Source organism: Triturus cristatus, chromosome 3_1, assembly GCF_964204655.1.
Source record: "Triturus cristatus chromosome 3_1, aTriCri1.1, whole genome shotgun sequence".
In the NCBI taxonomy this organism is placed as follows: Eukaryota; Metazoa; Chordata; class Amphibia; order Caudata; family Salamandridae; genus Triturus; species Triturus cristatus.
In genome coordinates this window covers 445,434,034-445,461,417 of record NC_140583.1, presented here as the reverse complement: position 1 = coordinate 445,461,417, position 27,384 = coordinate 445,434,034, and the positions used below count along the sequence as shown (strand labels likewise).

Genomic DNA, 27,384 nt, shown 5'->3' with positions numbered 1-27,384 from the left:
TGAGGGCGCGTCTCTCAGGGGGCGCGGACGCAGGAGCCAATGGAGGCGCAACTTAGAGGGGGCACGGCTGATGACGTGGCCAGAGCTCCGGTTGCTTGGCAACGCGCGCGGCCCAAGCCCAGCGCGGCCTTCTCCGCTACCGCGGCGGCCCTACCAAGGTTACGGGGGCAGTGGTGGAGATCTTCGTTGGCACCTCCTCCTTCGACGCGGCGATGCCCGCGCAACTCCCCTCACGTCTCCCTGCCGGCGGCGGTGAGTTTGGGCACCGCGACTTCTTCTTCTGGCACCCCGCGGGCGGCGGAGATTGTGGCAGGCAGCGCTTCGGGCCACAGCGCTAGGATGTAGACACCCGGCCGGCGACACCCGGCCGGCGGACTTCAGCAAAGCATCTTCTGGAGGCGGCGCGGCGGCCGCGACGGTGAGTCCGGCACAGTGCCTCTTCACTCAACGGCGCCTGGGCACACAGCAGCAGGACAGCATCGCACTTGCAGTAGGGTGACAGATTTTTGGCAATCCAGCGCTTGGGTAGCTCAGCGCTAGCAGCAGGTGGCAAGTTCCTTCAATGTAGCGCTTAGATGAGCACAGCGCTGGCAGAAGATGGCAGGTGGTAGTTGTAGAAAGTAGTTGCAGTGGGAGGGGGGGGAATGTTGGTAGTCCCGGGCAAACCCACTGGAGTTGGTCTCCCTGGTTCCTCCCACATTGGGCAAGGTCAGCAGGCTGGCAGGATCACTCAGCTATCTTGGGGTTAGCAGGGCCTATGTCAGCCTCAGTAGTGTAGTCTTCCCCCTAGCTCAGCAGCCTATACTCCGGCGGAGGGTCCCCAGGTCCAGTAGTGCCCAACTGTCAGGTTTTCCTTCCCTTACCTTTATACACCTAGGTCAGATGACCCTGCAAAAAGGCGGCAAGTTCTGGCGCCAACCTGGGGGTTTGGAAAATTCCAGAAGGCTCTGGGGACTCTGTGGTGGCTTCTCTGGTGACAAGGGGTGGGACGCTCAGGGTTACAGTATCATAATGTCCCAGCCTGATCCCAACTACTAGTGCGCAGATAGGACAGTGGCCACTCCGCAGAGGCCTATGGCAACCATATTGTTAGGAGAGAGCACCTGCACCTCAGCACTGTTCAGCAGCGGTAAGGCGCCCAGAGTCGTATGTCCCTCAAACGAATGGTGGCAAAAAAAATGGAGGCAGAAAGGGAAAAAAAATGCGGGGTAAGACCACCCTAGGGTTGACAGGTCTAACAGGTGGTTAAAGTCTGCGTAGATTGAAAACTACTTTAATTGTGCTAGTGGAGGATCAAGAAGTGTTAGAGGGCATTCACCATCAAAGCTAGGTAATGGGGAATAATTAAAGGGGTTAATGATCTCAAACTAGGCTTGAAACAAGTATAATAAGATTGATGTTTTCATTCTATGAATTTTATTGCTAAAACTTTTAAATCAATTTTTTGCTATTTTAAGGTATTGTGCTTATGTACATTCTCTTTTGTATCAGTAATCATGATCCCTGTATTTGGGTTTGCCCTGTACTTTCTTTACAGGATAGCGCTTGCATGCCCATTTTCCAGCAGAATAAACACTTGATTTTCAAGTCAAATGTTGCAACCCTGTTTCTTATAAAAACTTGCTTGTAAAGCAGTTCCTGCTTGAGTAAGCATGGAGCATACTGGAACACTGACTAATAAAAACACACCACACCTTTTATTTAATATTGCACTACATAACTAAATTTTGTGTAAAAACTGTTAGAGCACACTTTCATCTGTTCCAAGAAATAGCTGCTCGTGAGTCACAGCAGGTGAACCACTGGTTACAATGTTAAATGATCAATGGAACCAACAGACCAAAAAGGTGCAGGTTTTGTTTACAAATTAAGATATGCTCCTGGGCAATTAAGGCAGTGATATAGCTGTGTCAAGGGTAGGGCAACTATTGCACCATTTACATAGATGGCTTCAGCTGGATCACAGAAAAGGCCAGGAACTGGAGGAAGGGTGGTGATGAATCTGCAGTAACATTCAGCATCAGGATACCCTTGTGGGTGATGGTGCCCTTACACAAACAAACATAATATTATGTATCCACTGGAAGGAAAAAGTTATTAACTTGTAACAATCAGTGTGCGTTTGTAGTGCTGCAGAATCACATGGTTTGCACACTCCTGAAATATTATTTTGTGCTTGGAACACTACAAGATGCCTTTCTTCAAGCCAGAGGTTTTGAGGTGACTAGTGATACCTCCTCTTACCACAATGCACCAACATTCAGTCAAAGTATAGCTGCAAATCAGAACAACTCTTGCATGCCAGATTTAGTTAATTTCTTTTTGCGTGCTGCAACGCAAATCTGGTGCTCCGTCCCAAATTCATCAGCCTACCAACTAAAACAAAATGTCCCCTCCAAAAACGACCAGTGTCAAACCATGCCATGACTGTGGAAAACAGATGTACGTCTAACACAAGCTGGGTCTCTCGAAATCGGGCTTGGGACACAACTCAAAGTTGTGCGATAAGTGTGCCCAAATGCACCCGAAGGCCATCTGAGATCAAACAGCAAAGTTGCATGTCGCCTAACACAAGTCACAGCCCTCACTTAAGTCTTGCTCCAGGTTGCAGGCACAGACTCTGTCCCGTTCCAGGGGCCATTCTAGTGATAGGTCTACATCACGGTCTAATTCGTCTGGTAAGCCCAAATCAAAGTCCAAACGCAAACACAAAAAAGCAAAGCAGGACTCTACTCCATCCCAGCACTCTGTATCCACGAAGAAGCATGGGCATCATGCTGTTAGGCAGTCTCCCTCATGGTCCCCGGTAATGGAGCAGATACCCAACTGATTTCTGTGGGCTTTGAGTTTTTCAGGCACTTGGCAAAGCTGCAGCAAATCAAGATCTTCAAATAGGCCATGCTGCAAATTTTCAGCACACTTCTGGATTTCTCCGGTGCACCTTCAGGCCCCAAAGAACCACAGGGGCCTCACGTTGAGTTCTCACCAGCGGGTTCTTCCCCAGCACCACCTGAACGATTAAGATCCATTCCAGATTTTGTACAGACTACCATACACATGTCCACCTTATGCAGTAGAACAAACTGAATTGCCACCACTCAGTCGCCAAGAATGAACAATTTACTATTGAAAATCCTTCCTTAGTGGAAACCTATTTGGAGGACAGATGCTTATGCCCTGAAGTTCCGAGTACCACACTTACCTGGCCCAATACACAGCTTCTAGGCTAAATTGGGACAGGTTGCTCATAATCTTTCTCAGAACCCAGGGCAGGAGTGGAGGGAAGACATACAGGAGACCCATGTTGAAATCCAGCAGGACTTTATCCCTTAATACGCGCTTTCGGGGAAACTCCAATGAGCAAAACCTTTTACACTGCAAGATCTTGAAGGTGGTAGGAAAACCTAGGTAGGGTTCATTCCACTGTCGAAGGGTGCCCTGCACCACCCTGGCATGTACACACCATTCATGATCTGCCAGACGCCGCCTGCTTAGCTTGTCCCCTTCGGCATTTAGAGGTCCCCCAACTGGTTCGCAACCAGCGAAATACTTGGACGCTTCAATAAATTTTTGAGTCGCAAAGCCTCCTAGCACAGGACCCCACTCCACCTTGCTTGTTGCAATACCCTCACTTACCACCGTCAGCTCTACGAGGGAAAGAGAGAGGGGCCTGCCGTTTACCAATTGAAATCAAGTAGCCATCATTGAAAATCTTGAACTGTTTCTTCTGAAATCCTATGGCATCTAATAAAGGTTTGTGGTGCCGGGACTACTGGAGCATCAAATTCCATTGCAGGGCCTACATGTGCCACCAGGTGTGGTCAACCAGAAAGATGAAGGCGGATAAGAGGGCAAGAAGCCTCAGAACGTCCCTCGACGAAATATAGGACCGATGCATAAACACTGAGACCATAGCCTGAATATCCTGGACTTGTTTCATGAGGGAAGGTCTTGAATGGCACTGTATCCGTCATAGCACCAAAGAACAGCAACCTCTGCAAAGGAGATGGGTGCATTTTCCGATGGTTGACCATGAACCCCAATAATGTCAAGAGGTTCGCCCTCATCTGGAGGTGGTCTACGATTTTCAGTGGCAAACCAATCTTCAAAGGTAGGGGAAAACTGGTATACCCAATCTTCAAAGATGTATCGCGAACATCACTTGAAAAGGAATACTAGAGGTGCACTGGTGAGACTGAAGGGAACCCCGGTAGACTGAAAGTGCTGCAGGTCAACCTTGAACCGCAAGTAGTGTCTGCTGAACTGCAGGATGAGTATATGAAAATCGACTTCCAACAGATCCAAGGACAGCATCCAGACCCCCAAATCCAGAAGACCCAAGATCTGGGTAAGTGAGAGCATTTTTAATTTGTCCTTTCATATGAAAATACATAGAATGCAGAGGACCAATATAGACCTGAAGGCTCTGTCCTTTTTCAAATATGGTACAGTCTTGAAAGCACCTTTGGAGAGCAACACTTACACCTCCTATTATAGAATGGATAGGTGCTCCTCTGAAATCGGATGTGGGCCGAAGATTTGGTGGAGCAAACAGAAACAGTAGGGCATAGCCATGATGAACGATTTGTATGAACCATATGTCGGATGCAATGGATCTTCAACCACGGAGGAGTTACTGAATACTGCCTCCCACAGCATGATTAAGAGCTACTAAGGGGAAACTTATGTGGCTTAGTAGCGGTTGTCGGAGAGGAAGAGGACTAGGAGGACTGGTAGCCCTGCTGATCTGCCAGCCAGCCTTGAAAGGACTTGGGGTGACTGCAGCAGCGGATTTAGCGACTATTGCTTTCTATGCGCAAGCCCCCGGAGTAGCCACTGATTTTTCTGAACTGACATAAGGACTGCCTGTCTGGGGTTAGGAGACCCAGGCATCAGGCTATTGCTCTAGCCTTAAAAAGCTCCAGTGCAGAATCGGCCTTTTCATGTAAAAGACATGAGCCATCTAATGTGAGGCTTGTACAGCTCCAGAAAATCCTTTGGAATGCAGGCATAAGTGGCGGCGTAGCACAACACTGGAGCCAACTATCCTTTCAAGGCAAACAGAAGTATTGAGTCAAGCAAGAATCATGTATTTGGCGGCATTCTGATCATCATGTATTTTTTTAGCATAAGAGGCCCGAACAACTCCCGGGACTGCCTTCAAGTGCTCACTGTGTCCCACATAGCATACATATAGCAACCCAACAAACAAACGGTATTGTCAAATCTCATTGCCAGGCTAGCCGAGGAGAACGTTTATTTTCCAAATGCCTAAGTCTGCTTAAATTCCCACCAGGCTGTCTGGTGAGTGTCGAGTGAGAAAAATCAGAATCACAAGGCATCGGTCTGTGATGCCTGACCACCTGCCTGTTCACTGGTGGGCAAGAACGGGGTTTTGACTGAGTACCACACAAACCAAATCGAGCAGTTATAGGCTGTGTATGACCACACAAGTGTTAAGACTCCCATTTTCCTATTCAGCCCTGCATCCACAAAAAGGGCCAACTGCTCAAAAACCTTGTACTGTAAAGAAAGAATTGCAATAGGGAGCGCTACCAAAATAATCACTGGGGCATTATATTAATATCCATATTAAGAAACAAAAAGACAGTTCATTTATAACATAGTCCATCCAGATGGGTCGAGAAATTCTTCCATTCATCCATAAACACATGAGAAGACGTGGAGGTGAGTCTTCAAAACATTATTATTCATCACAAAATAAAAACATCCAGCCCAGCCAACACGTTTCGTCCTTCAACAATGACTTCCTCAGGGAGCACATACATCCCGAACATTAATATCGGCAATTACGATTTTCTGTCTGCAGAATATATAGGCGGTTTGAATATTGCAGTTCATTAATGGTCATTGACACTATGAACTCCATATCAACATCAACTTCCTAGTGCGTCCTTTAAAGGGTTCGATGCATAACAAATTTCCCCAAGGATGTTAGTCTTAGTCTCGACTGAAGGCAACTGCAATTCCAGGACTAAAGCTGCTTGACAGAGTACTACTGAACATGATGCACTCTCGCCATTGGTGATTCAAGGGGCGAGTCCAAACCTGTATCAGTGGAGGTATTAAGTCCACTAGCCTCTTATAAGTCCATGTAAAAACTGTTATTGTCCCAATGACCCCACCGTTATTTCCTCCCTCAGGTGGTGTACCTTGTTCAGATTTGCAGCCAAAAAGATAATGGAGCCTCTGCTAGTGTGTCTGTCACGGCAGAGGCACGGTGATGTCAAACTGTGAGACAGGGTTGCCAGGTGGAACTGTGCAAAGGCAACAAACATTTACTTGGTCTTTTAAATAGATTTGGCAAATCAGCATAGTACATAAGAGGACTTCAAACATCTAATATAGGGAATGCCCTTTCCCCTACTAATAACAGGTGTGGGGAAAACTAATGCAATTCAATAGAATGGTTGTCATGAAATGAAGACACAACTTTTAGCAGGAGGCAAAAATAGGTCTAAAGGACAACCTGGTCCTTATGCACATGAATAAAAAGCCTGTAATACATGTATGTTGTGAAGGGACAGGTATGGCGCAAAGAGGGCCCCATAAGTCTGGTAAGGACAATGTTGAGTTTGCATGATAGAAAATGAGGTCAACTAGAGGAAGAATCTCTTTAAATCCTTCCATGAAGAATTTAATGACCGGTGTTAAAAAAATGGACTGGCATTACGCATTATGAAGACTGCTGGTAAATGCAACCAAATAGAAGACACCAGCCCCGACTTTAGTAAGTGTAACAATCTTTTGTACTGTGGCATTCAATGGGTGTACACTCATATTAATACAGTTAAGGAGAAAGGGTTTCCGTTTAGCATTGAGCATAAAATGATCAAGTAGGAGGCTTGCTAACTTCTTTTAGGATTTTCATGGCCGAGCCTGGCAAATGCAATTAGCCAATTATATGATTTCAGGTGCCAAATCGCACAATTAATTGAATTGGGATATTTGTGTTATGTGAGAGGACTGGATGCAGCTGCATTTTCTTACATAGTGAATGCACATACAGAGAAGTGAGAAGAACCGTGGCTGCATTGCCTAGATGGAAGCAATGGATAAGAGCATCATAGATGCCTGCCGCGTTTTACTGATCTCACCTGAAATTAGCAAAAGTGGATGTAAAGCATACGAAAATATCCCTACTGGCTGTTCCATTGAATACTGCCAAGGGACAGTGGGTGAGGGCATTTTGGCTGGCTAATAGGTCAAACGTTGACGTGTCCCAACACTGTGCACATATGGGTGGATCTACCATTTATGAGCTTGCTGATGGCTCCTGCTGAGGAGATGTGTAAAGTTGCTGTCCACTCCTGGGAGATGTTTCGCCATCAAGAATATCTCACAGTACGGAAACGGTCCTCCTCGCCGCAACAGACGACATCTGCACCCTACTGGACAAAGTAGAAACAGCAGCCCTCATTCTCCTCGGCTTCTCAGCGGCATTCCACACAGTCTCCCACAGCACCCTAAGACGCAGACTTCACGACGCAGGGATCCAGGACAAAGCCCTCGACTGGATCAGCTCCTTCCTCTCCAGCAGAACGCAGCGGGACAGACTCCCCCCTTTCCTCTCGGACCCTACACCAACCACCTGCAGAGTCCCTCAGGAGTCCTCCCTCAGTCTAACGCTCTTCAACGTCTACATGGCTCCGCTCGCCCCCATCGTCAGAACCTACGGACTCAACATTGCGTCATACGCAGACGACACCCAACTCATCCTATCCCTATCCAACGAATCCAACACCACCAGACACAACTTTCAAAACAGTATAGAAGCTGTCGCCAAATGGATGTAAATCAGCTGCCTACAACTAAACACCAAAAAGACGGAGGTACTCATCATGCGCCCAAACCCAGACGCCTGGAACGACACCTGGTGGCCCCAGCCGCCCTCGGAAACCCACCTACCCCCAAGGACCACGCATACAACCTGGAAATCATCTTGGACTCCAATCTCAAAATGGACCGCCAGATCAACTCTGTCTCGTCCTCCTGCTTCCACACCCTCCGCCTCCTACGTAAGACCTTCAAATGGAACCCCCTTGAACACAGAAAGACCGTCACTCACGCCCTGGTCACCAGCAGACTCGACTACAGCAACGCACTCTACGCTGGAATAAACAAAAACCTCGCCCGCAAGCTACAGAACATCCAGAACGCCGCCGCAAGACTGGTCCTCAGCCTGCAAAAACACTGTCACATCTCCCAGCACCTGCGCACACTCCACTGGCTCCCCATCGAGGCAAGAGTCACCTTCAAGATGCTCACCCACGTACACAAGGCCTTCCACGACACCGGACCAGCATACATGAACAGCAGACTCCAATTCCACGCATCACAAAGGACCCTGCGATCAGCCCAGCTCTCCTACGCCGTGGTCCCACACACCAGAAAAACCAGATCGGGGAGCCGCTCCTTCTCCTTCCTCACGCCCGGGGCCTGGAACGCCCTTCCGCTCCACCTCAGAAAGACATCGCTCCCCATCTTCGCCAGAGACCTCAAGACCTGGCTCTTCGAAACAGACCACCACCTTGATGGACTGGAAACTGCACCCCCCCACCCCCCCTCCCAACCCCTTGAGACCCTTACGGGTCAGTAGTCGCGCTTAACAAACGCTTGATTGATTGACATTTGTGGTGAGTGCATTCTCCCTGGTTTCTTTATGTAATATATTGCCATCATATTGACCTTGCAAATGAGAACCACTTTGTGGAGAGCGTTCACCAGAAAAGCCAGAAGAGCTAGCTGAACAGCCATGAATTCCAACACACTGATCTGAACGATACATTGTTATGGGGACCACTGACCCTTTATCATGAAGCCTAGCATGTGATCTACCAATCAAATAAGGGAGGCACCTATATTGATGTTCGCTTGGGGGATGTAGATCACGAAACAACCTGCCCAGTGAGAAGGCCTTTGATTTACACCACTGCTGCTTGTGGTGAACATTGGACTACCAAAACTGGATACTTCCAACCCCCAGTCACTTAAAGTGGAGGCATGTGTAATCTGGCATTTCAATCAGTTTTCATGATCATTCTCACTGTCAAAGGATGCAACATCTGGTAAAGGAAAAGCAGTCACTCTAGACAGCAACAGCCTTTGCCTGACACTTCATTGTGTATGGCTCCCAGGAACGCTTTTCTATGTCCATGGCTGTAGGAAAGTAGGATCTGCTTTCATGGTTATCCCAACGTTTTACTTTATGTTGTTTCTGACTTGTCTGACTGGGATCCTGCTACTCAGGACTCCAGTCACCGTGCTTCCTCCCTAAATGGACCATGGTAAGTACCTCTGTACCTCTACAATTGTCTACTGGTGTACCCTTGTAAGTCCCTAGTATATGGTACTAAGGTACCCAGGGCATAGTTACACCAGGAGTCTCCCATGGGTTACAGCATGTATTGTGCCACACGAGTGACCACTTAAACTGTGACTACAGGCTTGTCATTGCAGCCTGTGTGAGTTGGTGCTTGCACCCCTCACAACAGATATGTGTGCTTATATCTGAGGTCGCTACACTTAACACCTAGGTCACCCCCCATGGCAGGCCTTTCAGTCCTGATGGCAGGGTGCCTTGTTACGAGTGTGAGGGTGCCCCAGCATGATCCGGACACCTCTACAAACCCTGTTGAATCTCCAGGCTTTGAAAATGTGGCCAGCTATTTTTATACATATAGTGACCATCAGTCATTATGCGATGGCTAACTATGTAGTGGTTGTGCTGAACTTGCGCATATTTGGTATCAAACATGTTGGAATCATACCCCCACACCGTTACTGGTGTTGGAGGTATGATCCCATGTGCTCGGGGCTCCTTCGGGTAGCACCCAGTACTCCCTAAAAAAGACACCCAGGGTCTGCCAGCAAGATAGGGCTGCTGCCGACCCCAGTCACGATTCCGACCTCCTGTTGCTGAGCTGAGCTCAAGCAGGGGAAGGTAAAACAATGATTTCCTGTCACAGGGAGGTGTGACAACCTCCCAGACAGGACTTAGTGTATTGGGCTGCAGTGGAGGAATTTGCCAGCACTACAAGACTGCTTTGAAGGGCACATTTGGTGCCCTTCTTGCATACTCCAGTTGAAACCAGTTATGGGAGCCCTTGGCTCCAGCTCTGTAGAGAAACTAGACAAAAGACATGGGAGTATCCTCCCCTCTGTCCAGCCCCTCCTCTGGGAGAGACCCAGGAGTCGTTTCAACCCTTTCCCTAGGGTACTTGAGGGCTTACCTGTGGGTGGCTCTTCAGATTCGTCGTGGGACAAGACTCAAGCCTGAAACCACATCTTTCAACCATCTGGACATTTGGGCTTTGAATGGAACCTAGACTGCATCACGAAAGACTCCTGCTGCTCCTAGTCTCACTGTTCTGCAAGTCTTCTTCGTTGTCTGTGTCTGTGCTTCTTCCAGGATCTTCAACAGCTCTGTGGGCATCAAGGACACCCAAAGTAATCTCCCTTGGAGTGAAGGAGTCCATCTCCAGCATCTGAAGGCACCATAACAAAGCTGATCGATATGCTACTTCTGACGTCCCATGGACTTCGAAAGGCACAGCAACACAGGTGGTGGTTCCGCAACTCCCTCGAGGCCGGACTAGTCCTCTATGCAATTTTGAGGGCAGTATCCTTTGTCAAAACCGATGAGCCTGAACCCCTGTGCACTGTGTTGACTTGCTGTTGCCAAGGCTTGTTGAGTCTGCACTCCAGAGATCTTAGAGCTACAAAAAGCTCCAGCCTCCAGAATCTCTTTCTGCCAAGTACAGTGTCCTCACTACATCCTCTGCAACATGGGCCTATCTTCTCAGTGAGCTGCTAAAGGTCCTCTTGCAACTCCTATGTCTTAAGCCTGTGGGTCTTCCTGAGGGTCTTCTGCTCCAGTGGGTTCTCGTGCTTGTTCGGGGACTGCTCTGACTCTCCTGCTTGTGGTGAGTCCCTTAGACCTTGCTGGTGCCAACGTTATTCATCCTTCGCTTTGCACGCCTGTTGCTGCTGCCCAAGCTTGTTGGGGCTTCCGCTGGAAACCGACCCCCTGGTTCTCGACTTCCGACGTGAGACAGCTTGTGCACAGCTCCTAGTCTTCCTCAGTGTCACCTGGTTCTCATAGCTGCAGCAACATGGTCACCGTCAACTCCCTTGAAACGTCAGTCATCAGTGGGCATTGCTCTTCTGCGCCTCCTGGTCACCTCTCAGTGGCATAGACACTGTTCCCCTCTGGTTACAGGTTCTTCACTTCAAGAATCCTCCCTTGGATTCCATAGGTCTCCTGCACAGTCTTCCCCAGTGGCATCTCTCCTGAAGTCCTCCATTGTGGTCTATGGTGGTTACAGACGTCACTACGCATCTTTGCACCAGTCTTTCCCTGGTGTAGGTATCCTTGTTCCTGGGGTATCCACGGGTGGTGTGACTCTCCAATCTTCTGTCTTTTACTGGGTTTCATCAGGGTCCACTGGGAATTGTCCTTCTTCAAAACTGCAACCGCAATTTGCCTGTTGACTTCTATTGGACACCAGGCTGTGTTTCCACTCTGCACACAATCTCCATGGGGTTCCTGGGTACTTATCTTGGGTTGTTCCTTGTATCCACTCGTCCTCTGAGTCTCCTGGTCCAAGTACCGACTTCAGTTACAGTTTTCATTCCATTCTCTTAATATATGGTTTGGTCTACCCCTTGGAGACCACTGTATTTTGTGATGCTTACCTTACTGCAATTAAAAAAAATTGTGTATTTTTTGTTGATATCTCTGGGTAGGAGATATACCAATGTGTTAGTGAGTGTTGAGTAATAAATAGACATTTTGTATACACACTGTGTGGTTCTTTTTCATTTAACCTACACTACATGATTAGGACTGGTAAAACAAGCTGCTTAACACTCCTTCAAGATAAGCCTCAAGGCTGCTCTCCACAGCTAGCAATTTGAGAGCTGTCAAAAGGTTATCAAAGACCACTAAAACCACCATAAGGGTTACCTGGATTAGTTCAAGGTGCTTCACTTAAATACGTGGGCACTATATACTAAGGCGCCCTCTTAAAGGGGCAAAGATGTGATTTTTTTCCCCACATCGACGGTGAACCCTGAGAGAGTAAATTGCCTGCTGAACGTGTGCGAGGCATTGTGTCAGAATGGTTCCATTTACTAGTTGTCCAAGTATAGGAACAAATGACGTGGCTCCACTGGAGATGTGCTGCCAAAGCTTTCACACTTGGTGAGCACCCAAGGGGACAGTACCACCCAGAAGGATATGACTGAATCAGTGATGAACTCCACTTACCACAAGCCTTAGTATTGGCGGGATGAATGGGGATGAGAAAATATGCATCCTTTGGATAGTGGGTTGCCATGTAGTTCCATTGTTAAAGAAGAACGGTATCTTGGAAAGATGTAATTCAAATATGATATAGCAGTTAAATGAGCTGAGGTAGAGTATGTATATGGGTCTCAATGAGTACACTCGCAACCCTTTTTGATGCGTTATAACTATATTTTGAAAAAGGGCGTGTATTTCCTCCAACAGGTGCCTGAGATGCTCTGAAATAATGCTGTTTGGGGATGGTGGTATATTAGGTGGGGTGGTATACAACTTGAGAATACTCGAGTGTGACTGAAAAAGATCCATTGGTTTGAACTTGTACTCTGTCATTAGAGCAGGAGAACATCAGTCACCCGCAAAATGGTTGGATGTTGAGGAGGGAAGATGGCAGAATAAAATACATTGGCCACATGGAATGAAGAAACCACCTTGGGTATGAAGGATGGGCAATAGCGAGAAATCAATTTAGCCTGCTAGAAAACTGAAAAATGGATGAACGGATAGGCAATAAAGCTTGAGTTAAGGACACCAATAACACTGCCTTCAAGGTAAGGACTTGAAACAAACAGTGTATCTGCTTGAATTGGGATGCCATGAAGAAAATCAAAATGAAATTAAAATCCCACTGAGTAGCAAACAAAATGGGAGGAAATAGGTAAAGCAAACCTTTGAGAAATCACACCAATAGTGGTGAAATAAAGAGGAAAGATTTATCAGGAAGACATATGAAAGCACACGGTGCCAACAGGCACCCTTAATTGTGGCTAACGTCAGACACTGTTGGGCAAAGAATAATCAATCAAACGAAGTCTGAAAGGCGATATTTAAAGAGGGTCTATGCGTTCCAACTCGCAGAATTGAGCATACTTTTTCCATTCACCATCAAGATGATAAATGTATCGTCCTTTGGAAGGCAAAATGACACTTTTAACTGCCACAAATCAACCCCCATACATGCAGAAACTGTGTTTAGGGAGTGGAGTGCAGAAACCGAACATTCTGCTGCGAGAGCCGGTCCACTCTGCAGGGGGATGAGGAGGCAGCAGAGTGCTCTGACAATCACAATGAGCTATACACAGTGCTCCTGATGAAGTGGGATCGGCGAAAACTCGTCCAGCAGGCCTCAACACCGAATCAGCCAAATCATCCCAAGGGAGCCAGAGGGAAGTGTATGGCACAGAACTGAGGACACTATCTGTTCTGAGCTGTGCCAAAGAGATTCAGAAATGGAAAAGACATTTGCTCCCTCACTCTGGGGTGCAGCTCCCCTTTTTGGTCTTCTAATGAGAGCAAAAAAACACCTGCTCTTACATTGAGGGAGTCGCTAGGTGAACCGCTACCCCATCTTCCATAGGATCCCAGCTTAGCACCAGCAAACCAACACACCGCCTTGTCTGTTATAGCAGGAACTTTGGTGCTCCCTCACATGGAAGGCAAGACAGACCTCACGCAGATCAGACATTTATGTGCATGTGTTGCTCAGGCGTAGACCAAAGACCCAGTACCATCATGATGCCTAGATGGACATCGCAGCCCAGCAAGGAGGAGTCTGTGAACACTAAAGCTTGAGCCTGAGGCAAACTGAAAAACGGCCCACCAAACACTTTATGGGATCCTCCCACCAGTGAATATCCCAATGAACAGAGTTAAAGATCTGCACCCGAGCCAAAAGACTCTTGTGGTGTTGGAGCCATTCTGTTCTCGGTGAACTCATCCATTGTCTGATGGATGGACCATAACTGTTGGATACGTACACATGAGAAGACACGGACTCCAGTTTGTATCCACATAAACAACAATTTTAGTCTGGTGGCCTGCTCTACCAGGTCACTAGCAGGTCGCTGGAATCGAAGTGCCCAAAACAATAAAGCATGAAACTTTGTCTGAAGTCCAGGGGTAAATGTGCCGCGATGAATGCGTGTGGCCTGAGGTTATAGTAAGAATTTATCACTGAGCAAGCATGCCACCACATTACAAAAGGTATTTTTATCATGTATATATGACAACTTTTTTATGAGGAATTGGTTATCTGGCAGAAGGCTGTTTGTTCTATCCTACTTTTCCATGCTTTCTGTAAGTCTAATTGTGCTAAATACTTCACCTAGGTAATCTCCCCATTAATTAACTTGTTTTTTCTCCCATTTGTGCCTCGATCTCACTAGAGCATAAGTTATTAAGGGACCTCCTCTCTGAGGCACAAAGTCTCCAGCACAGTTTAAAAAAGGTGTACCTGCTTTCAAATTTTTGATTTTTAAGACCAAATTCCAGACACACCTGAGATGGAGGGTTTGCCTTAAGTAGGTAAAACACTGCTAATACGCATTTGATTGTAACTGGTTTAGAATATCTATCTCCCTACCACGCAATACTTCCAAGCCATATGCCAAGGAGGGTATGAATTGTGCTGCCATTACGGCCAAGAGATGGCTGTGGGAAGGGCAACTCAGTTTATTTTTAAATAGCCTAAAAGTGAAAATTAAAGACAGCGCTTGGAAAGTCTGCAGGCATAGGTAGTTGTTGCTGATGGTTTTTGGTCAGCGGATTTGGAGGATTTTTCTCAGGCAGGTGTCTAGTGGTGGTGGTCGCTGTTGTCCTCCAAGATTCTGCTCCATACAGGTCTGATTTTACATTGAAGTTAAAAAGCATGATATTGGTTTGCAGCATTAAGTCTGCAGTTTGTGTAGTTACTCAGGTCACCTTTCTTGGGGCTCTTGAGGGGATATCCCTCCTTCCAGTCTGATTGCACCTTTCTTCTTTCCAGAGGTTTCCAAACATGGGGTAGAACATGGATACTCATTTTTCAATGTCTGCCTTCAGTTCCTCTGCAGAAATTTTGTCAGGTCCTGCTGCCTTCCCATTTTCTCACATGTTTGATGGCTTGCTGTATTTCTTCCTTGGCTGGTCTACTGCAGTTGATTTGGCAAGTCTTTTTCAGCTGGATGAAACGTCTGGTGGAGACTGCAGCAAGGGCTGGTTCTGCAGTTTTTCAAAGCACCACCCATCTTCGTTGTTGGCCTTCGTTATTCATGATTGTCTTCCCAACTTTGTCTATACCAGGTCTTTCTGGCTTGCTGTATCTGACAGAGAGTTTCCTTATGTCGTAGAGTTCATTCGAGTTTCCAGGCTTGCTGCCTACTGGGCTTCTGTGACAAGACATCGATGAATATTCGCTTGTATGCTCTTAAGTTTCTCTTTGCTTCCTTGTTGGTTTTTAGTGTACTCCCCTTGAGTTTTCGCTTTTTCTGCTCTTGATCGGTTGGTGTTGACAGCAGCTTTCTCTTGGTGTTTGTGGATAGTCTCAGTTGAGCTCAATTATTTATGCGTGCTTCTTGAGACCTAGTACCTCCTGGCAGGCTGATGTCACAGTTTCTTTGATCTTCTGACATTGACTTTTTACTGGGTCTCTGTTGTCCTCTAGTTCTTGCAGGACTTGAACCTTGTTACTGGGGGTGACTGAGTATTCAATCTATTTCTGTGCATCTTTCAGTAGGGTGATGTTATATCGCTGATGCTGGTTTGCCGGTTCCATCCATGGTTTCTTCAGCTCTAGGCTGGCCTCGACAAGGTGATGGTCTGACATAATGTCCACTCTTCTTATCCCTCTCAAATCCTGCAGGGACCTCCTGAACATTTTGGCAATGCATAGATGGTCAATCTGATTCTCTGTCGAATGGTCTGTTGACACCCACGTTCCTTGTGTATTCTTTTGGGTGTTCTACCACATATCACCAGACTGTTCAGGGCACAGAGATCTGTGAGCCTTTCACCATTCCTGTTCATGTTGCCAAGGCCATTGATGCCCATGACTTGTTGGTACCTAGTGTTGTTGCGTCCAATCATGGCATTGAGGTCCCCCATTGTTAAGGTGATGTCTTTAAGGCATTTCTCCAGGATGGTCTGGAGTCTGTTGTAAAACTGTTCTTTTCCCTCTTTGCGTTGTTGTCATTTGTAGGTGGGCAGCACTGTTTAACATTCATGTTGATCCTCTTTCGGTGAGCGAAAGTCGCTGTGATCATTGTGGGACCATGGGCCTCCCATCCAATCAGAATTCTGTTGGCTGCTGGCATTAGCATCTGTGCTACTCCCCGAGTGTGTGGGGCGTTCTCTTGCTCATATCCCGAATATAGCACCATTCCTCCTGTAACCAGTCTTTTCTATCTTGACTGTACCCATCTGGTCTCACTGATGCCAAGCTGGGCAAGGTTGATTGTTTTTTTTATCTCCGCTGCCACTTAGGTTGTCTTGCCTGTCTCGTACATGGTCCTCCTGTTCCATGGCCTGATGGGGATTGTCTTGGTGGAAAGCTGGTGCCTTAGGTGTCTAAATAGACAAAACACATTCTAAAATGGCCACTTATCAATAACGTGGAGGGTGGGAAAAAAATAGGATTTGAAATATGTAACACAAGCAGGTAATAATGGTAAAGTGTCACAAATCCCTGGAATACATAGTTCTTAAAGGGAGAATCCATTCCAAAACCACAAACACTCTAAGTACGCAATATATTCACTGGGGAATCTATGTTACAGTTAGTTTTTAAGATTACACATTAGGAAATCTAAGTGAAAAGACATCATGTTTACTTTAATAATCTTCACCACTCTTTAAGAACTCTGACTTGTGTGAGCTCTAAATTAATGAAAATGTAATCTGGGCATGACAAACAATATGTGAGGTTTACCAAGAGGCATTTAAAAATATTTGCAGAATTCAAAGTATGCAGCACCTAACAAGGCTGCGTTCCTTGAAGAGCTTTAATGAAAGTGAGCAGTCATGACGTCAAGGTTAGCTTAGTATCGCAGCAGTTCTGCTTGATGCCACCAGGGCACATGATTCCCTGGAATGGGCATGTCTTTTCCAACTCCTGTCCTGCGTAGGGATTAGCTAACACTCCCCGAGCGTGATCAAATTGTTCTACTCACAACCCACAGGCCGTTTGTGCGTAAATGGCACAATCTATCTGCCATTCCCAAATATCGGGGGGGACCCGACAGGGTTGCCAGCTGTCGCCCCTTTTATTTGCTAATGCGATGTAGCCTCTAGCAGACAGATTTTGGCAACACCACTCATATTGCCCCAAAATAATCCTGGTTTCTATGTACTCAGACAATGTCACTATATGTTCAGGACCCCAATATCAATATTTCTCCAGTCATCCAGGAAAGTATACACATGTCGGAATAACCATTAACTGGTTCAAATCCATCATTTTACCACTCACCCTAGTAATACAATCCTTCAAATCAGAATATCCTCGGGAGGGCAAACTATGGTAAACTCATGGCATGGTTGGTGGACCGTGTGCTAGCCTGGACAAGGTTGATGCTGTCCCTTACAGGGAGGATTGCTGCTGCCCTGATTTGTGTCCAAAATGCTCGGTCTGCATGGGTGGCCGACACAGATTTCTCGCCAAGTTAAGAGCAGTGGCGCTACTGCAGCACTCAATCCAGAATTCTCTCCCCAAACTAAAGACTCGCGTTAATTCACTTGAAATATTTACATAGAATCTACAGAACACCAGCCCAACTACATAGAATGGGACTGGCGGATTATATCCGCTGCCCACGATGCACTACACACACAGCCACCTTCCTTCACCTGGCCAGGGATTGCCCAGCAGTTGTACAATTCTGGGTGGGGGTATTCAACACTATTGCGGTGATCACCGACCATGCTCCTTAGCACTCACCCCTGGTAGACTTGTTGGAATATGTGAAAAACATCCCGGCGGGATCCAAAAGCAGATCAATAATCCTGAAATTACTGGCCAAGCACAGGGTTGCATTCCACTGGTGCAGACACTCTGCTCAACCCTGCTTAAACAATGGATAAAGAATGCAGTTTACTTTCAGGAACAACGTAATTTCTACTGGGAGTTGATGCTTGTGAGATCAAGGCCAAGGGTCATTTGGGCCCCATTGGTTACATATTTGGCTGCGCAGGACAGCCACAGGGTAGAAAGTCAATGGCTCCAAGGACACTAATAGGACTGATGCAGGCCCTGATGTAGTGTAGTTCCTATATCTCTGATAGGCTCTGTGCATTGGAATAACATACACTATAAATTTGACATAGGACTAAGGTCAGTATGTCTCTATCGAGTATATTTAGGCTTTCCTGTTTTCAGTTTCTATTTTTTATAAATTCTGGTGGTGTTTTTTCAGTGTTTTCCAGTGATTTCAATGGCTCAAAAAAACAGTGTTTTTCAGTGGTTACTCATTTTCGTGCCATACAAAACAACTGAAACGGTATTTTACCGGTGTCTATGGAACACTTTGCTTTTATTATTTATTTATTTCTTCATTGATGCATGGTATATAGACAGTGTATGTACAGTGTATATGAGGTCCAAATACATTTTTACAAGTCGAATTTATTGTAGTACACCATGCAATATTTCTTCAATGATTCTTTGGTCATTTGCGCTCTCTCTTTCCTTCCCATGTTCACTTTTATTTGTGAAAAGGCCCTCTCGACATTGGCACTTGAGACTGGCAACGCCAAAACAGCCAGTACACAATTTTCCAACTCTGGCCACTGACGTAACTTTCCATGCCAATACTGGTGCACCTCAAGGTTGACATTCTCTGGCCCAGGTTCTGCAACATATGAGTTGAACTGGGTGCATATGCCCTCAGATGTATTAAAGCGGTCAAAAATGAAGCTGTACTTTTCAAAGTCTGGAGAAAATTCCCCTTTACGGAAGGGATCTAACACTTATGCAGAGTACCAAAGTGAGGCTTCGTTGACTTCAAATGCCATGGTTGGTGAAGGGACATTTCTATGCATCAGAGCTAGCCATTTCTCATGCATTGTAAAACAAAATTTCCTGAATTGGTCCTCAACACTTCTCTGCTTACCAAGTGGCAAGCATTCTAACAGGGAACATGCTGCAGTGCCAAAGTCACTAAAAGTGTCGCCTAGCCTACTCTCGAGGAGATATTTGACATCTACACCAATTATGCTGAAAACTTGATAGACAAGGGTGTTTCTGACTCGAGTTTTTTGATTATGTCCACTACAGCAGTCACGTTTTCCTGTAAAAATCTAAGAATGCAGTATAGTGTACTTTTTTTGACATCACTATCAATATACCCGAAGATCCTCACATTTCTTGCCTTTTGCATCATCACTGAGCAAAATTTCAATAAACGGTCGCCACATGGATAATATTGCATTCACAGCCTCTAGGACTGAGAACCACTGACTAAATGACACAGTTGGGATGACTCTTTCTTTGTTGCCACACAAAACACGAAATGAGAAATATTTGCGTTTTAGTTCCCGCGCATAACGAAACAGTGCACCTGAATGGTCTACAAATTCAATAGCATTCTTCATTAGCTCAGAAGATTGTAGAGATGCTTTCACCGTACCATCTATCAAGTGGCACGGATCTCTTACAGGGAAACACTTCAGCTCAGGTGTTACTTTTGACAGGTCATCACATAACTTTTTCATATACTTAGCTGAATCGCTGCGAATACAAACAATATCACTCCAATCTTTGTTGAACTTGGTAAGAACTCTCTGCAGCAGCATTCCAAGTGACACTGCGTTGCATGTTTCCAGTACATCTAGATCTGTCCTGATGGTACGTCTGTACCATCTATTTTTTGCATCACACAATGTGATTAGCACTACCACTGCTGGGTCGCCACGCATCTCTGGGAAAGTGTAACAGCTGTAATGCAAGGAGGGCAGCGTTATGCTAAATGTGGTATGCAAGCCTAAGATATTTATTGATGTACTTACTGGTGCTTTCTATTGCTTGAGCTCCACCCACCCGGTACTCTGACGCTGTACAAAATGATATAATGATAGTATCATTGGAGGAAACTAATTAAACAATTTCAGAGCTGTGCAATATCAGGAGGAAAAGAAGCACTGGGTGAAACAATTTGCAGTCACACGAAAATGTTTCTCAGTTAGTATGTTTTAGGAGGTGTTTGAAAACAGTACTGGGTGAGGAAGGAGTACTGCACACTACAAAAAGAGCGTTTGGCACTTTCGGAAATGTGCCTGAAAAGGGAGGCTCTGTGCAAGGCACACCTCTTTAAGTGCGGGATACAGAGAGAACCTTTTTTGAATCAAGGGTTTTGTGACTCTCCAGGTATGTGTAATTTATGAGAGATTTCTGGGGTTTGTTGAGCGTTTTAGGCAAGGCAATAAGTTCTAATAGTTCATTTAGATTCAATGTGTTGTCATTTGAAGAAAGTGAGAGTTGGGTGACATGTTCATGGGTTTGGGCACTCCTCACAAATCACGTAGCATGATGGCACGGCTCTGAGTGAAGCTAGTCTGGTTTACACTGCTGTTTTTTCCCCCTCGGAGATTTATATAGTGCTAACTCGACCTGAAGGTATTGAAGCGCTTCACACGAGCACCAGTTGCGTTACACAAGGGCACATTCTTTTTTGTTAGATTACGTGATTTGCCCAGAATCACAGGATGTTGAACTGCAACGTAAATGGTTACCGTGGGCGTAAAGACGGCATGCACAGGGCAGTAGATCTGCCTGTTGCAGAACCACGTATGAAGTGTTAGGACCAGAGTTTATAGTAAATGAACATAACATTTTATTGGCATCTGAGCAAAACCATTAACACCCACAATATTCATTTCAATAACGATGATAAACAGATTTCTAAGTGGGACTAGTCTTGGAGCAGCAGGTTAAATGTGCGCTTTTGCAGTCAGTTATCAACAACCCACTGAACTATCGTAAGGATTTAAAACGGGGAACTCGAGATTCTAAGGGGCATATTATCAAGCCAGGCAAAAAAATTATCGCCGCTTTAGCGGCAGAAAACTGCAGCTAAAATGGCGATAATGGGCTTGATAATATGCTCTATGGAATTCCAATTGAAGCCCATGTTAGATGTGAAGGACGTCTAACCTGATAATTTTATCGCCTGTCTTGATAATATGCCCCCAAATGGTGCAGGGGCTCTACGAAGGGGTGCAAGAACAACAATGCCTCGTTAAGTAAATGGTCTTTTTAAAGACCTGTGAATGACACGGCATCTCAAGTCCACTGTGAAAAACTATGAAACCGTTTGCAGTCCCCTCTCACTCGCATGCAAATCACATTTGCACTATAATAGTACTCCGGCGTTTAACACCCATTGAGCTCAAAGGGCTTCAGCCCCAGTGCTTAATTTGTGCCGGTGGTTTCCGGTGCTCAGCATCACCCTGGTACCAGAAGCTAACTGCCTGTGCCCCAGTATTGGCACTACAGCGAGTTCATCATCACCCCGATACCAGCTACTGCATGTGTCTAGGTACCTGCTCCCTGAGGTTACCAGGAGCAGGTGGGGGACCTGTGCCTGCTAGCTGCAAGAGGCCTGGCTGTGTGTAATCCGCAGTGCCTGGCCCCCTCGTGCATCCCATGTGTGCTCCTTCCCCTTCCAGCCCCTCCCGCGTGGCACCAGACCCTGTGGTGACCGGCTGCCTGTCACGCTGCGGGTACTGCAGTGAATGTGGTTTCTCTGTCCTGTGTGTGACACTACTTCCTCCTGCCCTAGTAGTACAGGGCTCCTTTTAACCTCTCGGATGTGAAGCACCTCTTATTCCCCCATCCATCCGCCCTCCAGTCCACGGTAAAAGTGATTCCTCCCACGTGCCTGCTAGGAGAAGATTCCCGATATTCAAGCTGTGTGAAACATGTTCCTGTTGTCTTGTCGCTGCAGTCAGTGGCCATATTTGGTATGATAGCATAGTGAAGGAATAGTGCAACAACATCCACCCCGGCTTTCACAAGTGTGAATTCGTATCTCACAGGATTCTCATGCCGAAGTTAACCAATGTACATACCACTCGCCTGCCTCTGGTGATGGAATACAAGGAGGCGCAAAACAGTATTGGCAGCGCTTGCGAGCTGAGTGCAAATTGTGTGTGCTACTGTGCTTACATATTGCACCTTTTACCTCTTAGGTGGTAGCAAAAGCGGCCAGTAAACATAACATGCAAACTAAAAGGACGCCACAAATACCGTTCCCACATTGTTGCCCATTGTATGCACCTATCTATGCAAAGCGGGTTGAATGTGCGTAGCGGACACAAGGATGTGCGCTGGGCGGTCTTCAGTATGGGAGTGACCCCGCGTGTCTCACAGCACCCACTGTTCACCTTCTGCTGACAACTGTGTGCATGGGAGTTGTGCACACATGTTTATAAAGCCTTTCCGGATATCATCTCACGCCTTCGTCTGCTTCAAAATAAGTAGCTCTAGTTGGGTGGCAGCATGGCATGCCTGCAGCGACAGCCCCCTAGTTTAGGCATGCTGAATGTGTATTGTTCATCATGCTGTTAGCAGGCCTTGTTGTCACAGCCCTTGGCAATCACTGGATAGTTGTGTCCTGCTCTCTTATCTTTTCATCACCTGGCCTGCTTAATAAATACAGCCCATCTGCATCAGGGGGCTGGCTCCTTATTGAACTGAGCGACGTACGATGTGGAAGCAAATAAAGCACTGCTCAGCCCCCCCTCCACTTCCCCCCATCTCGTCGTGTGTGTCAGCCCGGGCTGGTGAACGTCTTATTGCAGCCGCACCGAGTACTTCACAGGTCTTTAAAAGACCATTCACTTGCTAACGAGGCTTTGTTGTTTTTCACCCCTTCTTAGAGCCCTTGCAGGTACACTCTTCATATTGCTGGAAGAGTCAACCCCCCCGCCCCCCACCAAATGTTTTGTAGCCCACCTCGAAATCTGGCTCTAGTTGCGTCTCTGATAGTACTCGCTGCCTTTCGGCTAGGTTAGCGCTATACAAACACCACATTATACAATAATGTACACAGATTGTATCGGGATAACGCAAAGAATAAAACATGACACCGAAAACTGCACTGCCGTAAGCTGTCATCTTAACGCCTCTATTCAGCATGACGGCGAAAACTTCGACGATGAGTACAACACCCCCAAGTGACAAAGTCCACGTGTATTTACTGGCGTTGAGTACTCATAACAGACCTTTGTGAGTCAAGTACTACCAACTCAGCCGGATTTTGTGCACACTGTTTCTTTGTTTATCCTAGTTTAAAGTCCACAAAACGCCCCCTTTGTAAAGTTCAACCAAGTTCATTATTTAGAACCGTAAACCTGCTCCGTAAATCACATAGGGTTAAAGGCTTCAGGTTTATGCCTAAAAATATACAAATGTGGCACATTTCCAAGTCCCTCTCCGCGTTTATGTGAATTTCCCAAAAAATGAAGACAATCTTACACTTCTGCTTCGGTAACTGGGTTTCCTCTATTTTTGTATTGCATAAGGGTATCGGCATTTGTATAGTGAGTATCAGAAAGCAAGTGCCAAGACAACAAAATATCATGGCAGGAGCTTCACAATTCCTTCACTGGGCCTGCACTGGCTTGTCCATGTGCAGTCAGAGCAAACAATACGTTTTAAGCTAAGGAAGATACGCAAAGGTTGAGAGCACATGACTGGCACTGGCGGAGCCACTAATGTTCCTACAGATGAGCCAGTCACATAGCCACTGCCCAACAGAGGGAGTCACACCGCTTAGACAAAGGCACTAATTGTTTCTTCAATTGCGTACGTTAAATAAAACTCTACAGGACTGATGTAAACACGGTCACCTGGTTTTGTATTTAAAACAACTTTGTCTGAGGATTACCACTGTTGTAGTGAAACAGACGCAGTATTGTTTTGATGACAAAATTAGCTTGTCACGTCTGTGAAGAAACAATGTACTCAGTAATGTACTTACAGAACAGCCAGAGGATGAGTGGACTCAGCCTGCAGTGCTCATGAGCAGGTGTCAGCACGTTAAAGTACAGGGCTGTACTAGTACACAAGAAATGTTGGGCACGCCTCACCAAATGAAGGGTTGTGTAAATAGTGATTTAATGAGGGTGACTCGCGTTTCGAGCTGCTTGCTTCTCGGGCCTAAATTGCAGTTTGGTCTGCAATGCTTTAGCTCCATCAAGTGGTCAAAAGGTGCAATAACAATGAAAATCAGTGACACTCGGTTTAAACAGGGTCAGCTGATTTTCATCCGGTAGGGTACTGTCGGGCAGAGTCGGTTTTAACCGAATTCTGGACAGCCTAAGTATATTAAACTTAATTATTTGTTTGTGCCAGCTAACTCGGAGGTCACTAGAAACTTCTCGAATATACAAGAAGGGATTAGTCTCCGACAACCGCATAAACATGACAACTTTGGATTTTTTTAGAACCGGAACAGTCTCAGAATCGTGGAAACAATAGATAACAGTTTCACTCAGTCAATCGTGCATGCTGCGTTTCTACAGAGTTGCACAGAAATAGAGAGACGGGCGTGTCAATAAAAGGGTTTATTGAACAGTCTTATTTCTCATGCAAGAGATGTGAATTGCTACAATTGTAAGACTGCAAAGTACAATATGTACGAGGTTAGCAGTAAGATAAAATACCACTGCAATAGCATGGTTTGTAGCTATGACATATTAATCAAAATACATTCATAAATAACAATCTAAAATGTGATACTCATCTGATGCTTCTTAATTGTTTTACCCCAGTGTACCTAACCTAAGTGCAGTACGAGGTTTGAAGTAAGTGCCATTTCTAAAGTATAGCTAGCTACATTTTAGTTTAGCCAAGAGTTACCAAAAGTTTCTCTAGGTTCTAGTCAGCTCCATACCTTAGAATGAGAGAGGTTGGAATCTCTTTTCTGGACTCGATAGTCTAACCCCCCGCAAGGGGAGTCAGAGAGCACTGGAGCTGGATTGTCTGCGAGGCAGATGGCAGCGTCAGGTCAGTGCATCAGGCTGGAACTCAATCGCCTTCCGAACTTGCCGTGGCGAACCACGTAGTCTGGGTTGGATCGAATCCTCCGGGAACCGCAATTTGCCAGGGCAAGTGCTGGTATATTTATACCTTGAAGGTGTCTAGGAATGGCAGTATTGACGTAAAAGTCAGGCAGAGGAACATCATGAATGAACCCTTAAGGAATAGATGTTCATGCATACTTAATGAGTTCTAGGAGAAATCAATATTCAAGCTGAGGGAAATTCCTAAATGCTTAAGGGTCTGGTTTTCCCAAGAATTTGTTGTGACGTGGATGGACGGATGTAGGTGGCCATGCCTGTATTTGGTTTGTACGGACAATGTCTAAATAAGGGCTGGATTTCTATGTCCAAATAAGGGCAACGTGAATTGTACCTATATAAGGGCATAAATCGGGAAACCTATATACAGAATCTAAATCTGCACACAACACGGATCGAGGGTTAGCCCTATAGTACTATGTCCTGCCCTGCATCCTATTAAGTAGCCTCAAGGTATTTTCACCTTGACTGTGGTAGAAGTATCCACTAGATAATGCACCCATAATTATGCACCAAATCGATGTTACCTGCAACTACTTCCATGTGCCTTGTGTGGCTCTGGCCCTTCCCTTGTTGTTTTGCACTACGTGCTGTGTTACACTTACAAACAAATAAAAACAAAACAAAAGGGGTTTACCTTAGTGAGAAATGGAACTATATTGTTTAAATTAAAGGAAATTTACTGTTTGAGAAATGATCAGTAATTTACTTCCTAAATGAAGATCTCAAAGGAAATATACATTTCACAGAATATATCAACCAAAATGGTATGGAGCTTCACAGAAGGCAAAAACCTGTAAGAAATTTCCATTCTGATTTGTTTGAGTGCTACCCGAAGCTATTTTGATGTCTTATATCTGCACAAAAGATCATAATCTTAATTTCATCTAAAAGGAATAGGACAAGTAAACACATTTTCCACCAGCATAAATTACCTAATGGTGGATTAATACACATAAGCACTTAAAGAACATGTACATAAAATTGAACAAATATGCATGTCTGGTACCTTTGGCTTGTAAGGCTGCGCAGTTTTGATGAAATGATTATGCCTCATCTTTTCCTTTTTATCAGCTCTGTTTCCAAAAGACTCATGGCTTTTCCTCAGCTGAGGCGTATTAGCAGTTGACGTATTTCGCCCAGATCGCTGAAAATTATACCGTACAATTATAATTTCAATTATATAGCAAAAAAACTGCATTTACTATTCCATCCTCTCAAATTAAGCTGTCCATTCAAAGCTAAACCTCTATGATGTCTAGACTGATTTAGAAATAGGTATTTGGTTGTAGGAGGTGAACTAGGAGCTCAGCTTGCTCTTAGTCTTCAGTGCTGTAGCACTGGTGGCTCCCGGTGTGACTATGTTTTTTGGCAACCTTGACATCCTGCTCCACTGATTCCCTCACTATGCCCTCTAATAATGCCCCTGATCTCTACATAGCCCCTCTCTCGCATGCATTTCATTTGTTTTTTACCGCTACCAGTGTAGAGTGTCAGAGGACTTTACATCACTCACAAATTTTACAGAGACAATGAATCATAAATGTGTAAATCAGGCTACAGGAAATGTTACATAAGACATTGAGGATTAAAATTTGTAGGAATCAGATGTCAACCATACTAACAGGCAGTCTATTTTAAGAGTGCTTGTTCTGGAGAAGCACAAACTCTGGATTTAAAACAAACATACCACAGTGGTCGGGGTTGAATTTACTAATAATAGTCAGGGTAGGTCAGAACCACACCCTAAATTAACCTGTGCTCACCTCCTGGTAGGTTGGCACAGACTTAACTTAAAAGGCAATGTCTAAAGTATTTGTGCAACACTTCAAACAGTGAAAACACCATCTAAAAAGATTCCACACCTGATTAGAGAAATAGAGCTTAATTTATTGAACAAATCAAGACTAAAACAACAAAACTCCAGTTACGAGGCACAGAAGATGCGATGAATCGACGATCCACAGGATATAGGTGATGTGTTAGCTCTGAGCCGCGCAAAGTCGGAGAAGCATGAGAAATGGAGTCGATGCGCCATGCATTTGGCCATGCGTCAGCTGATGTCAGCGGTTGCTGCAATCAAGGCAGTCTTGGTGCTGTGATTGGGTCTAAAGCCTAAAGTCTAAAGTAGTTTCCAGGATTCGCTGTACGTTGAGGTTAAATATCAGTACCAGCAAGTTGCTGGCTGATGGCTTTATTCATTTTTTGTCTTTTTATGGTGA

The 27,384-nt window shown here is 45.6% G+C and overlaps 1 protein-coding gene across 2 annotated transcripts in view; it reads right to left on the bottom strand.

Annotated features, from left to right (window-relative positions):
* The window catches only part of TRPM7 (transient receptor potential cation channel subfamily M member 7), a 2,096,104-nt gene that overhangs the window by 1,231,104 nt on the left and 837,616 nt on the right, over positions 1-27,384 (bottom strand). For both annotated transcript variants that reach the window (XM_085644243.1, XM_085644244.1), the window contains exon 15: positions 26,172-26,309. In XM_085644243.1, the coding sequence (XP_085500369.1) occupies positions 26,172-26,309 (138 nt within the window). The remainder of the gene's footprint in view (positions 1-26,171; positions 26,310-27,384) is intronic.